Source organism: Crocodylus siamensis, chromosome 6 (genome assembly GCF_052110815.1).
Source record: "Crocodylus siamensis isolate JL-2025a chromosome 6, ASM5211081v1, whole genome shotgun sequence".
Lineage (NCBI taxonomy): Eukaryota > Metazoa > Chordata > Crocodylia > Crocodylidae > Crocodylus > Crocodylus siamensis.
In genome coordinates, this window is record NC_143400.1 from 1,487,815 (window position 1) to 1,502,629 (window position 14,815).

The following is a 14,815-nucleotide window of genomic DNA, read 5'->3' on the forward strand; positions in this document are numbered from 1 at the left end:
TGCAGCTCCATTTTGAAGTTTATTCTGCAAATGAAAAAAGATTGAAAATCACTGGTCTAGGAAACCATGGGGAACTCTCTGGGTACTTAGGCTCTTTATGGGACTGTGGCAGCCCTGATCAAGCTATGAACCACAAAACAACACCCTACCCTCCCTACAGATTTGATGGTGACATTACAGAGAGACGTTCCTTTTCCTCAGGAGCATTAGATTGGTTAACTAACCTTAAACTAGATTTATAATTGTTGCTCTGAATCAGCCCTATGAAAGAAGGGGCATCCTTCTTCCCTCTTGCAATGTGGCCAGGGATCAATGGGAGGTTGGGAGTTGGGGCAGAGGGTGGGGATAGGATTCATTGTCTGTGGCTCACATCTGCTGGAGGTTACTTTCTGTGTATGGCTCAGATAATCCATGCTCTGGGCCTGTAGTGGGAACATGGTAGCTGATCATACGGAGGGGCATTGCTTGAAATTCATGTCTTATTTGTATTTATGCACGCAGAGGTGATTGAGGCTAAATTATCAATTCATGGTGGGGAAAAGTTTGAGGCCCTCTTAGAAGATTTGCCATGTAGTTTACTTGAAAAGTGTGAGTTTTGGAAATCAAACGGTTCAAACATTCCATTTTTTCTTTAAAGATGGAAGTACTATATTGTACATTTTAGTTGTGGACAGAGTAACATCTGGTTTTGATTTTTTTTTTCCCTTTTTTAAACTGCAGGGTGGAAAGATCTACAGCCTTACGAATGCAGTGAAGGAAGAAAACTTGTTGGCTGGATGGTAAGAAGGGTACACTAGTCTTGGCAACATTTAAAATAGAATAACATCCTTCCAGCCCCGAACATCTATGATAGAGATTTTTATTTGTCCTTTCAAGTTTGATTTCCAGCATATAGGTTAAGCATAAGAGTCAGCCATGTGTTCTTTTCTGTTCCCTTGAGATTTAATTTTTACATATCCTTTTCAATTGGCCAGCTCTGGGATTGTGCTAAATGATGGGCACTTGAATTAGAGCCACCAGGCTTCCATAAATCTAATTTCAAACTCAAAAGCCTAAAAGCCATACAGCATTTTTAAGTATGAGAGGTGGGTATTTGAGTAAGGTATTTAAGGCTCTGGAAGACCTAGTAAAAGCTGACCAGTCCCTGTTCTTTTTGCTCATTGCCTTAATAGAAAAGTGCAGGATAAAAATGAAAGCAATGGAAGGCAAATCTGGGATAACATTTGAAAGGATTCATCCCTGTCCAGAGGGTGTCAGTGAGTATTTAACTAAGTGTAGTCCTCACACTAAGCTTTGCCCTTAGTGAGTAGTCAGGCTGTGAAACATATTGTTGCATTAGTGACATCGAATTGGATACCCAAGCTGGATTTTTAAAAGCTGATGGCTGATTTTTGACCTGTAATTTACTTGGGGCAAGATTGTGTGCTGGTTCTACATGGTTGCAGAAAGGATTAAACCCATCCTTTTGCTGTGCAGCTATCTCAGAGCTTGGATACTGGAATGAAGAGCCGGAACACCATTCCTGCTTTTTCCCTCTGCAACCAAACCATGATCCGGCCATTCACGAGATGAGGAAAGCCTTCCCCTACCCCCCAAAAATAGGTTTCAGAACCTCTTTTCCTCTGGGGAAATTGTGACCGACTCAACATTCATTCCTGGGGCTGCTTTTATTGGTAGTGCAGCTATGTGCTACTCCCTGTTAAAGTGAGGCTCACAGCCGAGTCTAACCCCTCTTTATTTATTAGGGCACATTCTGTTCTTAGATACAGTGGTGAGATTCAGTTGAATTGAAAGGAGTTGTACTCGTGTAACTTGAGACCAGAAGTCAGCCGGTTGGTTCGTATGGTTCTTTTGACATGGCTGGGATGAAATACAGAATCCTATTAAAATTCCCACGTTGGACAGGAAAAGCAGCTGCTTTTCCTGCCATTCCTGCTAAGCCAAAAATAATTCTCACCTCACTAAGATAAAGCTTGACTTTTGTTAAGAATGTGAAAGATCCATTTCTGGCCAGCAATGACAGAGAGTCATAGTTGCTACCGGATAGATGTCCAGATCGGAACAAAAAAAAAAAATCATCATTAGGACAGAGGACTGAAATCCTGTTTTTATCTCAACACAGGATCTAGGGCTTACGGGCCATAGAGAACGTAACCCACAAGGTGGTCTCTCGAGGTTAGGGTGTTAAGGGCGAGCAGTGTTGAGATGCATTAACTGCTATTAGTTTGCTTGTACTATGGATAGAAGACTTGAGCTTCTGGAGTTGTCAACCTGCTACCTTTCATCAGTACTAAATTCACCAGACAAAGCAATCCACATATGACACACATTTTCCATTGATGGCCTCAAAATACAGAAATTGCACATGGTATGTTTAATGCATGGTTCCCTAAGAAAATACTCTTCAGAGCTTTGAATGCAGGCCATCCCATTGAGAAGCCACAGAAAGAAAGTGATACCTTTGGAAATAACATTTGTACATAGCTGGTAATGGGTACAATTGCATGTAAATGCTCAAGAGGGCATTTTATTACATCTCCCATTTAAAACTATATCTCTCTAACACGGGTGATTTATGTCTCACTGGGGATTTTTCTGTGGTTAACATAGTTTGCTGGTAAATGAACTGTAGAGACTCCTTTTCCAGATAGACATAAAGTGAACTCTAAAGGAAGAAATGTAAGCGTGCACCTAATACTGATAGAAACTAAATTGCAAACAGTAGTTCAGTTTCATAATGTTAATTTTCCATCCTTTTACCTTGATCTCCACTTGTAGTAACAAAACCAGTGCCGTCCATGTGGATGGGAGCAAATGTGAAAGTGGTTTCGTTTGCAAGAACTGCAGTCAGCTTTTCTACACTGAGAAAGGTCTGAGTAGCCATATGTGTTTCCAAAGCGAACAATGGCAATCACTGCAAGGGAGGAAGGAACAGCAGGTAAAGTGAAATCAAATCCTCCAACAGTTGTTAATTAATGGAAGTCTGAATTAATATCCCAAGGATCTGTAAAACCTGTTCCAAACTGGTAGACATAAAAGCCTTGAAGCAACTTAACCTTTGCACTGAAGATTTTGGAGAGTCCAGAATCACAGAGGTGGTTGGAATTGCAATGCTGTCAGAAGCCCCTCAGATGGCCATTGAATGGGTTGTATTAATTGGAAAACTTCCAGTATTTCCAGCAGAATTTCTTACAATATCTAGCTAGGGAATATTGGTGAAACTGGTATCAGTAGAACTTTTTTCAGTGGGTCTTCTACGGCAGTGTGACAACACAGCATGACCGTTTGGGATGCAGCATTATGTAACGTTTGAATAGCACTTAAGGATTTTGTTCTTGGCTGTGTTACTTTAGAAACACTCCTTTCAGTTCGCTGGGTCTCAGGTTCCCCACATGCAAAATAACAAAGGGAATTGAGGGAATGGTTTGAGATTCTCCAGTTGAGGCTACCAGATGCACTTAAATTTTTTTTACTATTATTATTTTTGTTTGTGTTAAGGTACATGATGCAGAAAACTTGAATCCTCAGACATTGTTCCTGAAGCCAATAGGTGATGGAAACACTCCCTCAGACATTAAGAAACCTTTAGACGATGGAACAGTAGTGCCTCTGGTGATCCCAGTCTCTGTACCTGTGACAGCGACGGACGAACAGGCAGGGAACAAAGTGGGTCATCATTTATGATCTTCTAAACTACTTAGGTTGACTTCAGTGGGATGATTTCTTTGAGCATGTGCTTAGTGGCGTGTGAAATCCATTGTTGGTTGGGGCTGGGAAAAAGCCTGTGCACCATGACAAGTTAAAACTTCAAAATAGGATTTAAATGGCACTTCAGTGGTGACCCTGGGCAGAGCGGTGGATTTCACTTCAGTGTAAGAGATTCATGATTGGGCCCCATGAGAGTAATCAATTGGAAATGCCTTGAAAAATTAATTCCAAACACCCGCTGAGAGTTGCATGATGTTAGAAAATGGTCAGAAATGTCTAAATTCTGATGGACAATGGATATTTGCCTTGAGCCCTATGAGAAAAGAAGTAAGTGGAAGTATACAATGAAAGCAGCCTTGAGCTAAATAAGTTCATTTAATACGTGAGAGTTGGGGCCGGAAAAAATACGTTCTCTTTGTGTGTATTTAATAGCAGTTGCCTGTCACGGTAATTCTTTGTCGCCAATAACAGGTGAATATTTTAACCAAGAAATTAATGAATAGGCTAAATTAATAGGAGGGTGTTCTGGAGCCTGGCTTTGTCTGTCAGTGCTGGGTGATGTATTTGATGGTTGCTTAGCAAGAACACTCGGTTTAAGGAAAATTTCAGCCTGATTGATCTTTTTAAGAAGCATTCACAGTGATAACCTTTTCTCTCAACTCACCATGATTGCAAGAAAAGGTACAGAGGGCCCTTTTCCCCGGACCCTTTTCCCCTCTTCTTGTTTTCATGAATGCTTCATAGATTTCATAAACAGTAGGGCTGGAAGGGACCTCGGAAAATCATTGAGTCCAGCCCCCTGCCCCAGGAGCAGGACGTCAGCTGGGTCATAGGATCCCAGCAAGATGAACATCCAAATGTGTCTTGAAGGTGTTCAAAGTAGGTGCTTGAACCACCTCCGGCGGAAGTCTATTCCATACCTTGGGAACTTCTGCTTCTTTACCTGAGACAACCTGTATGTGTAAGGGATAGAGAAAAGAGGGTGTTTTGTATTTTTTTTTTTATTGAACCTGCTCCATAAATCTTGGTGGTCATCACTTGTAACTGGTGTAAGAAATAACTAATGAGACAAATTCTAGAGAAATCCAGATATGCAACAGACGTGAAACTCAAGTAATTTCAAACTTCCTCCTTTCTAATAGGTTTCCAAGTTCCTTGCAGTTGCTGTGTTCCTCGCAGTTGTTTCTGTGCCCCAAGCAATCATTTATCATTTTGAATGAATTATCTTCTCAGGTTAATAACCAGGAAAGCCAGGATGAGAAGGACTCCAGCATGCACCAAAAGAAGAGAAAGAGGCAGACTCGGTCCAAATCACTTTTTATCCCCACTCCCCTGCCGTTATGTGGTGAGATGCAATCAAGCATAGGAGGATGCTATCAAAGCAATCTTCGTTCCCCAGTCTATCTGGTTGACCATCTCGTAAGGGACTTTTTCCAATACTCTCCATATACTCCACCCCCAATGCTCAGCCCGATACGGGAAGGATCAGGGCTCTATTTCAACACTGTCTGTTCTTCCTCTGAAAAAGGAGATCCCAGCAAGCTGTTCAGTACTATTCTAGGTAAATTTAAACATTAAAAATTGTTGACAATTGGGCAGAAATGTGCACATATACCTACAATCTGTTGTTATGTAGGTTGCCATTCCCAGGGCCAAATCCTGCCAGTGCTGGAACAGTGGCATGCACACCTTGATCCCACGCAGTGTAAAATACCTGACAGTGAACACCGATATTTTCCCTCTTTCGTGAGCCCAGTGAACAGCTATTCCCTTCTCCAAGACCAGATTATTCCCACCAAAGTGTGCGTAATCTGGATTGGAGGCCATTGCTGATTGAAGGGTGTCCCCACACAAATACGAATCATGCCCCCAGCCTTGCCAGGACTTTGTGAGCTGCAGGTGAGGGAGGACAGGACTCTGTTTCTAGTTTGTGCTTTCTGTAATACCTGCTGTAATAGCACTTACTACAGTTTGACCCATGATGCGCTGTGTAGTCTCTAGATTTCATTTCTGATATTGAAATTTAAGACTGTTTAGTCCACAGGATGGCCACTTGTGATTAGTGGTCCAAAAACAAGGAAAACTTTTATCTGGGTGGTCCATATGGAGGGCCTGTTGTTGAAAGAGTTGCTTGGTTTGCTCCACTGAAGTCAATAAGTTTTCTATAGCTGGAGAATCATAGAAAATGAGTGTGTGAAGGAACCTCAGGAGGTCACATCTAGTGCAACCTGCTGCTCAAAGCAGGACCAGCCCCAGTCAGATCATTCCAGCCAGGCTTTGTCTACCTGGGTCTTGGAAACCTCCAAGGATGGAGAGTCCACTGCCTCTTTGGGGAGCCTGTTCCAGTGCTTTACTATCCCCTTTGTGCAAAGTTTCTCCTAATATCCAACCTCAACTTCCCTTGTTGCAACTAGAGCCCCTTGCTCCTCATTCTGTTATCTGCCACCACTGAGAACAGTCCAGCTCCATCTTTGGATCCACCCTTCAGGGAGTTGAAGGTTGCTATTAAATCCCCCCTCGCTCTTCTCTAGACTAAATAAGCCCAGTTTCCTCAGTCTCTCCTCACAAGTCCTGTACCTCAGGCCCCAAACCATTTTTGTTGCCCTCTGCTGGACGCTCTCCAGTGTGTCCACATCCTTTCTGTAGTGGGGGGCCCACAATTGGACACAGGACTCTGGACATGGATTGATTAACTGTATGGCAAGAATGGCAAGCGAGACTGAAGGAAGATCTTACAGGAGTGTTAACTTCAGTGTATGTGTGGTTTTTTTTTTTTTCTTTTTTTTAGACAGAATGGATGGAGACGTTGGATTCTCTCTTGTGAAAGATAACACCAAAATCAGCATAGAGCCGTAAGTAGCAGTAGTATTGTGGCTTGGCTCCGGGAACCTAAATTGGGCATGGAGATCTGGTGCGTCCCCTTGCAGACTTGCGTGCTCCAGGGGACCGTGGCTGACCACCCAGGTGCCTGTCTTCACCTTCTTGGTCAGGGTTAGTGCTCAGATTGGTCCTCTTGGTCCCTAAGCAATGACCACCTCTTCCTAGCTATATTTAATAATGCACACTTCCTTGCTACTCAGTATTACAGCATCAAATAAGCGAAGAGATGCATTGCTATGCAAACAGAGCTGCTTACCTTTCTCTGCAGCATCTGATAGTAGCTACTGGAGAAGATGGGATTGGTGGATTACCTGGAATATAGGTCTGAAGGAGTGATGGCTCGAATGCACAGAAGACTTCTCCTTTGAACAAACTGGACATGGCCAAATGCTTGCGTAAAGGGCTGTAAATTTTCTGTAATTCCAGGGCTGTAGAGTTTTTCTTTGAGCTACAGGTTGTCAGTGAGCAGAAAAATCCCAGGGGAAAATGAAAATGGAATTCATATTGGAAACGATTGAATTTATGTGCACTGAATGAACGCAGAGCTTTAAATGGAGGAAACTTTGTTCAGCGGTCACAGCAGGGGTTCTAGGAATAGGTTCCTCGGTTCAGTTCTTGACTTGGCTGCTCATTTGTTGGTAAGCTCAGGGTTGAATCAGCCTGCGAGTAACTGTAATTAGATAAGGAGATCCTTTGATGTACTGGAGTGTTGTGCCCGTTCTTAAAATGCCTTGCCGAATGGGGGCCTGCATTGCACTTCTCTAGCACTTGTTGTATTTAGGCGTTTCTCAAAAGCTCCACAATGCCTATGTGTGTTAGGTTATTATTAACCCCCACAGAGAAAATACACTCTTCTTTTGGAGAACAGAGAAGTGCTGACGATTGCTCTTTTACCACAACATCATGCTTCTCAGCCATGCCTAAATTTCACTTCCTCTTCCTGCAACTCTCTTTTCCCATTTTAGAGCTGTGTAGAGTATTGTGTTCCCCCTTCATATTTGTGTAGTGTTCCTCGATGAAATATTTGTGAAGCACTCAGCTCTTGGAACAAAGGAACAGTAAGAGCGCAGACTAGAATCGTATCAATTGAAACATAACTTGCAGTGTTATTTCTGATGCGTCACAGCACTCAATCTCTTCTTGCCCTTTTTTTGACCAATCCCTGACAAAAAGGGAACTTGGAAAATGGCACTGATGAGGAAAAAAGACAGTTTTAGGAAAGGAAGAAGTTTGGTTAGTTCAACTATAATGTTTTACAGGCCTGTTAAAATGACATTATTTACCTTCCGCCCTTTTCACCCATACATAAATCCATCGCTTGACTGGTTCTATCGCTGTCTTGTATCACTGGCTGGATTAATAGCATTTTTGGCTGGACAATGCCAAGCACTGGCCAAAACGACGTTGCAATAAAATAACCCAGTGCTATCCTGATGAAGCATTGGCTTCGTTCTGCCCTTGGGTTTGCGTCATAAATAAAAATCTTCCTCTGTCTTTCTTCACAGGATGTTTGGATATTCTGGTAGTCATCTGTCATAGTTGCCTTTCTTCTAGTTTCCCAATGCTGATTTCACCTTTTGCTGCTGACTATACATGTTGGGCAGATCCAGCTTTCTTAACTGTGTAGGGACAGGCTCGTTTTTGGGAGAGCTCCGTAACTGTCCAAAAGCAGGGGAAGTAATGTAGGTGATTAATAAGATCTGGACTTCAGTGCTTTGCAGTACATTCATGTGAGTGGGATAGAGGAGAGGCGTGGTCTCACCACGTGACTAAGAGCCAAGAACTCATAGAATCATCACAGATTCATAGAAAATCGGGGCTGGAAGGAGGTAATCTAGTCCACCCGCCTGCTCAAAGCAGAACCAACCCCAGCTACATCATCCCAGCCAGGGCTTTGTCACGTCGGGCCTTAAAAACCTCCAAGGGAGATCCCACCACCTCTCTGGCTAGCCAGTTTCCAGTGCTTCACTACCCTCGAGAAAGTTCCTCCTAATATCTAACATAAACTCCCCTTGCTGCAACTTAAGACTGTTGTTCCTTGTTCTGTCATCTGCCACCACTGAGAACACAGAATCATAGAAAATGAGGGTTGGAAGGGACCTCAGGAGGTCACACCTAGTCCAGCTCCTGCTCCAAGCAGGACCAGCCCCACCTACATCATCCCAGCCAAGGCTTTGTCAAGCTGGGCCTCCAAGGATGGGGACTCCACCACCTCTCTAAGTAACCCGTTCCAGTGCTTCACCACCCTCCTAGAGAGTTTTTCCTAAGTGTTCATCTTGTTTCTTCTTCCCTCTGTGCCCTGGGGTCAAGCTATTCCCTTACTTCCCTTTGTTCCCCGATCTGTAAATTGGTACAAATACCGCAAGAGGGAAAGATCAAGTCATGTGGATTAAGTGTTTGCAAGAAGAGGACTGTAGGGTGGAATTTAAAGTAATTTTGCAGCACCACACTCGATGGGGCATGTAGTTTACTAAATGCTTTTGGTCAGCTTTCAATTCTGTACATGGTTGCTGGAAGAGCGGAAGTTACCTACTATGTCTTTTCCACCCACGATTTGTCAATCTGGATCAGATCAAGGGGCAGTCTACTCGAGTGTCTTAGTTACAGTTTCTCTATATAACAGATATGCCAATGTCACCATATGCCATGTTTCCACATGGGAACTCCGCTGCTGTAGGTCTGCTTGGCACAGCTTTGGCGGCAGCCAGCCTGTCATTTTGACAAGTCCCTAATCTAGCCTTCAAGGGAAGGTAGGGGACTCCTACAGAAAGCACTTACTGCATATAGCACGCCTCCAGAGAAGGATTTTGGAGGCTGGCTTAACGTCCTGACACAGGAGGGTTTATATCGCTTTTGAAACACTTGGCTATTTTTTAAATCCGTGGTATTACAACTCTGAATTTTCCAATTATCCCTGTAAACATCCGTCTTTTAAAGGCTCTAAATCTATGAGCAGCTTTTTTGTAAAATGTGGTCATTGACTAGTGATACTTAAACTACTTGGCTAGTGCTTCTAAAACTGTCACTGGTGCAGAATGAGTTTAATAGGAGGAGTGTGATTTCTGGTTCTTGTTAAATAATAAAGAAAATGAGAGCTGTCATATCAATTACTTTTTTGTTTGCACAAAATTAATTAAGGAAGGCCCGAATCTCCATGACTGGCTGAAAGAAGTTAATGTTTACTAAAGAATTTGCTAGCTCTGTGTTTAGGAGTATAAGAGAGTTTTGTAGCACGGCAGCCAGTGAAAGGCTAATAGCCAGGTGGCACGTCCTGGAGGGTGGGGGTTATTGTTAACAAGATTGCACCATGTGGATTAAATATACCTAGGAACGGAGTCATTGATAACAGGATTATCCTTAGGTAGAATAAACTTTCCTGAGTTTTGCACCATTCATGAGAGCCAGAATAGGAAAGGCCAATGCTAATACAGTGTGTCAGAGGCAACCACAAAACCCGTAGGGCTGAATGAGTATTAGAAAGGATAAAAGCAAGATTGTCGCAAAAGATCTTGATGTTCTAAGACTGTAGGGCACGCGCAAGAACTGAACCAGACGCCTCATGCTGAAATGCATTATTAGAGGCCCATCACCGCATTGCATATCTGTGCTGAACTTTATTTTGATCTAACCCAGGGTCAGGCATTAATCCCGCCCCTGTGCCTGTTACTGGGAGTAGTCTACAATAGCTTGTAGAAATAGCGCATCCTGTGTTTGTGCGGGGGGTTGGACTAGATGACCCTTGAGGTCCTTTCCAACCCTCACATTATACAACTGAGTGTTTTGTTCTTGTTCATAAAGCACCGGCTCCCACATGCAAGATTTATCAGCAGGAGAATTGAAATCTGGATGAGTGTAGCGTGCAGGATTCCCTTCTCTGTCCTTCCACTACATTTCAACCTACTCCTGCCAGAGACCCACTGCGGGTGCAAGACGGTTGCTCCCCTTGGCCTCTCCTGTCAGTGTTTGGCCTCCCTATGGGGGCTGCCAGCCAAGGGCCAGATCTGATGGCAGTGAACCTAGCTGTTTACATGGGAGCAGCTAGTTATCCTTTGCGGAAGAATTTATATGCAGCATGGATGCCATATGCATCTTGCTCAGTCATGATCTGTGTGTTTGTGTGCATTTGTGTATTGATGGTGATACATTCATTCCTAATTCTCCCTCATCCCCATTTTTTTAAATTACTTTAGACATATTAACATTGGAAGCCGGTTTCAGGCAGAGATTCCAAACCTCCAGGATAGATCGTTTTTAGAAAATGATGAACATGGAGCGTCATTAGTGTGGAAACCCTGGGGAAACATCACAACCAACCAGGAAACGCAGGACAGAGGTGGCTTAAATTCTTTCTCTTAAGGCTGCCCATCGATGAGATGATTAAAAACTTCCTTGTTATCATTGCAACCTTCTGTTCTTCCCTCATTCTCCTGTTTCTTGACCTTCTCCCGGTTGCATTCAGGGGGAAGCAGACTGCTTAGTTTTAGTAGAGCCAGGGGGCCTGGGGTGGCATGGGCACTAAGGTGCATGGTTGACAGTGCAGCGGTCACAAATTTAGGGCCACAGCAGAAGTGCTCGTGTAGCTGCCTGTCAGATCCCAATTAATCTGAATTCTCCTAAACACAAAAAAGGAAGTTGAGCCAGAGCAGTAAACAAATTAAGCAGTCATGCTTTCCGTCCCATCTCATTGAAACCAGTCACCAACATTAGTCCCAGTTCATCTATGCTGACCTTGAAAAGGAAGATGCGTGTCTGGAGGGCGTGGGTGTATTGGGGAGATGGCATGCTGTAGACAAGGAAGGGGTTCTCCCACCCTTTCTGTGCTCCACTAACTCCATTTCACTTCTGTCCTTTTTCCCCTCATCGCCCTTCTCTTGTCCTTTTCCTCCCTCCATCGTACAACTTGTCTTTGCATTTTCTTTTGTGGTTGCAGTAACAGAACTCTTAAACATGGCCTGCTCCAGTGTGATGCCTGGGGGAGGTACCAACCTAGAATTGGCCCTGCATTGTCTACATGAAGCCCAGGGCAGTATCTTGGTAAGAAGCAGTAACTGATGCCTGAATGACTGTTCTGGGATAACATGGCTTCTTCTGGGACCAATATAGCATTTCTTTGTAGCTTTAGGAAGGTGATGTAGTTAAGACAGCAGAAATACTCTTTCTGGATGCAGCGTTTCCCAGCCAGGGGCCTCCACTGCCCTACCTACCTGGCATAGTGTAGCATCAGTTTTCTGGTGCATGTAAGCCCGAAGTAAAGAACTGCTACACAGGGATGTTTTCTCCCCCATGTTAAAGTGGTGTAACACTCGCTTCATGCCAGGCACTTTTCTGAAGCGCTTCGAAAGACTCCCGCAGACTTCAGCAAGTGGTGGAGCAGACGCTCGCAGAGCCCTGTGTTGCATTACACCCGTATGTTCCCGTGCCTTGAGGTCGAGAACGTCACTATTTCACATTGCTCAACGTGAGCCAAACTTTGCTCTCGAGTTATGCTGGGCTGTGTCCTCAAAGCTGGCGGATCTACATCAGCCCAGCTGAGAGCAGAATTCTCTTTCCTGCTTCTCTGCTGCGGGAACTAATGACTCTGTATTCATTTGTTGCAGAAAGCCCTGGAGATGCTGCTGCTTGGAGGACCTCAGAAGCCTGCATCCCACCCTCTTGCTGACTACCATTACACAGGTCAATGAGAAATCAACCTGTTGTTTTGGACCAGTGAGCTGAGATGTTAGTAGCTGAGCAGCAGTTGACTAAGTGCTGTGTTCTGCCTTTTATTTTCTGCTTCTGCTTTAAAACACTGGCACATCTACCTACAACAAAGGTTCTCGCCTCGTGGTGGTAGCAATAGCTTGCACCTGTTCAGTTTTAATCTGCTTTCACTGTTTTCATCTGTCAGACTCCCCGGCTGTCTTCTTATGCAGCTCTTTAGCATGTACTGCCCTGCAGTGACACCCAATGGGAGAAGCGTGCCGAAACACGGGAGTGGCAGACGCTTCCTCTTCTGTGCTGTTTTTCTGGCAGTGCACATATTTTACAGTCTGGGGCATCTGTTGGGCCAGTGTTAGTTAGAGCTTTTCAGACTCTTCTAACTCTAATTAACTCATTACTGAAGCTTGATAGATTGGAATTTCATTTTTTTCAGGGAAAAATGTCTACGTGGATAATAAAGTGTTTTAATTTTGTAAGTGTTGATGGTCCATTAAACATGCTATGCAATCTAATAATTTGCATCTTATTACCATTAGGTTCAGATGTTTGGATGCCTGTTGAGAAGCAGTTGTTTAGAAAGGCTTTTTGTCTCCATAAGAAGGATTTTTACCTGATACAGCAGAAGGTAAGGTCTCTACAGAGTGTGGTTTTTTTGTTTTTTTTTTCTTTTCCCCCCCTTGGATTAATAAAACACCTTCAGGAGAAGTATAGAAGTTATAACTTAGAAACTCGTAACATAGATGTTATCATAACTTAGAAGCTCATGATTAGCTTTAGGAGCTCTGAAGTTATTTTCACATTCTCTTGAAGAATAAAAGTATTTTGTGCTTTTTCTAACACATTTTTCACTTCAGTGGATATTTCCCAAAAAAAACTTAAGCAAAAGGAAAAGAGTTACAGAGTTGCTGATTTTCTGTCTGGGGAGGTCAGATACACTGGCCAAAGGCTTATATTTTCTAGCCTTGTAGAGCTAATTCTTATTACTAGATCCTGAGGAATCTTTTGGGTTTTAATTACAATGCAGAAAGTAAGATTTCATAGAATCACAGAAAATTCAGGTTGGAAAGGACCTCAGGAGGTCATATCTAGTGCAGCCCCCTGCTCAAAGCAGGACCAGCCCCAATGACATCATCCCAGCCAAGGCTTTGTCTACCTGGGTCTTCAAAACCTCCAAGGACGGAGACTGCACCACCTCTCTGTTCCAATGCTTTGCTATCCCCCTAGTGAGAAATTCTTCCTAATATCTAACCCAAACTTCCCTTGTTGCAACTTGAGCCCATTGCTCCTTGTTCTGTCATCTACTAGTCTAACTCCATTTTACGCTTAGCCAGCTTACAATACTTGTATTTCGTATCATCCCTTCATCATAATTCAGCTCTTTGCATTTTTGTTGAAAATGAAAAGGCACCCATATAAGATGTTGCTCTCCCTAACTTAACTGGTAGAACAGCAAAATCCTAACAACATTAAAATAAGCATTTAAAGCAGAATCCTGCCCTCTTTTCAGCTCCTTTGTGAGTCTGGGAAGCTTATTCTCATTCCTTTCCAAAGCCCCTGTCAAACAGGTGCCTACTGCAGTATGATCATTTGGGCTGATTCAGGTCCAGGGGATGTGTCTACAGGAGACGCTGACCGCACAGTAGCTGACTAATACTGTACAATAGTGCATCACAGCAGGGACAGTGCTAATACGTTACTGTGTAGTAGTGTCACTTAAAAGACGCTTACCAGCACTACTGTGCAGTGATTCTGGTTACTGCACGTTTATTTAGTACTTGCTCATACAATTACTAAATAAGTGCACAGTAGTGTCTCGTGTAGACACGCCCAAGAAAGCAAGTTTCAGAGTCCCAGATGTCTCGGAGATAATGCCTCATCAGCGTGCCCTTTTGATTTAAAGTGAGAGATTCAGCTCAAGCGCCTGTGGCAGGTATTTTTCAAGGGTCTAAAGAGTTTGCAGTCATAAATCAGTTAAGCGTCTCGGGCTTGTACGCACTCCATATCCCAGTCACATAGGTACTTGTCTGGCTCCTGTCATTCTGGTATCGGACACCTGTTACTCTAGGTAGTGGAAATACTTATGTATTGATACATATGCGGTATATTTGCATTTTATAGAAGTAACTGCAGAACTACTAATATACTCACTGTGGATTGCTTCTGTTTTTCTCCCGTTAGATTCAAACTAAGAACGTGTTCCAGTGCATTGAATATTACTATATCTGGAAAAAAATAATAAAATTTGACCTCAGTCGAGCACAAGTGGTAGAAAAAAGGGTCAAGAGAGACAAGGATGAGTTAGAAAGCACAGAAGAAAAGGTAGAAAATTCCTGGGGACCATGTGAGAGTCAATTAATTTAAAAATCTTCCATTGCTTTAGGAGTTGCGGAGGCATGTTTTTAGCAAGTTCTTCGGAAACACTTTCCTCTTTAATATTCTATTGCTTTCCTTGTTTCACTTGAAGGACCTATCAGATACTACAAGAAGAGCTTAACGTGCCATTATTTTTTCAGGATAGTATTTGTTT

General features: G+C 43.2%; 1 protein-coding gene across 1 annotated transcript in view; it reads left to right on the forward strand.

Annotated features, from left to right (window-relative positions):
* The window catches only part of ZNF541 (zinc finger protein 541), a 32,430-nt gene that overhangs the window by 10,866 nt on the left and 6,749 nt on the right, over positions 1–14,815 (forward strand). The window contains exons 6-15 of the mRNA XM_090053285.1: positions 721–779; positions 2,779–2,938; positions 3,499–3,666; positions 4,942–5,269; positions 6,497–6,560; positions 10,779–10,921; positions 11,519–11,622; positions 12,186–12,261; positions 12,825–12,913; positions 14,467–14,607. Coding sequence (XP_089909411.1) covers positions 721–779; positions 2,779–2,938; positions 3,499–3,666; positions 4,942–5,269; positions 6,497–6,560; positions 10,779–10,921; positions 11,519–11,622; positions 12,186–12,261; positions 12,825–12,913; positions 14,467–14,607 — 1,332 coding nt within the window. The remainder of the gene's footprint in view (positions 1–720; positions 780–2,778; positions 2,939–3,498; positions 3,667–4,941; positions 5,270–6,496; positions 6,561–10,778; positions 10,922–11,518; positions 11,623–12,185; positions 12,262–12,824; positions 12,914–14,466; positions 14,608–14,815) is intronic.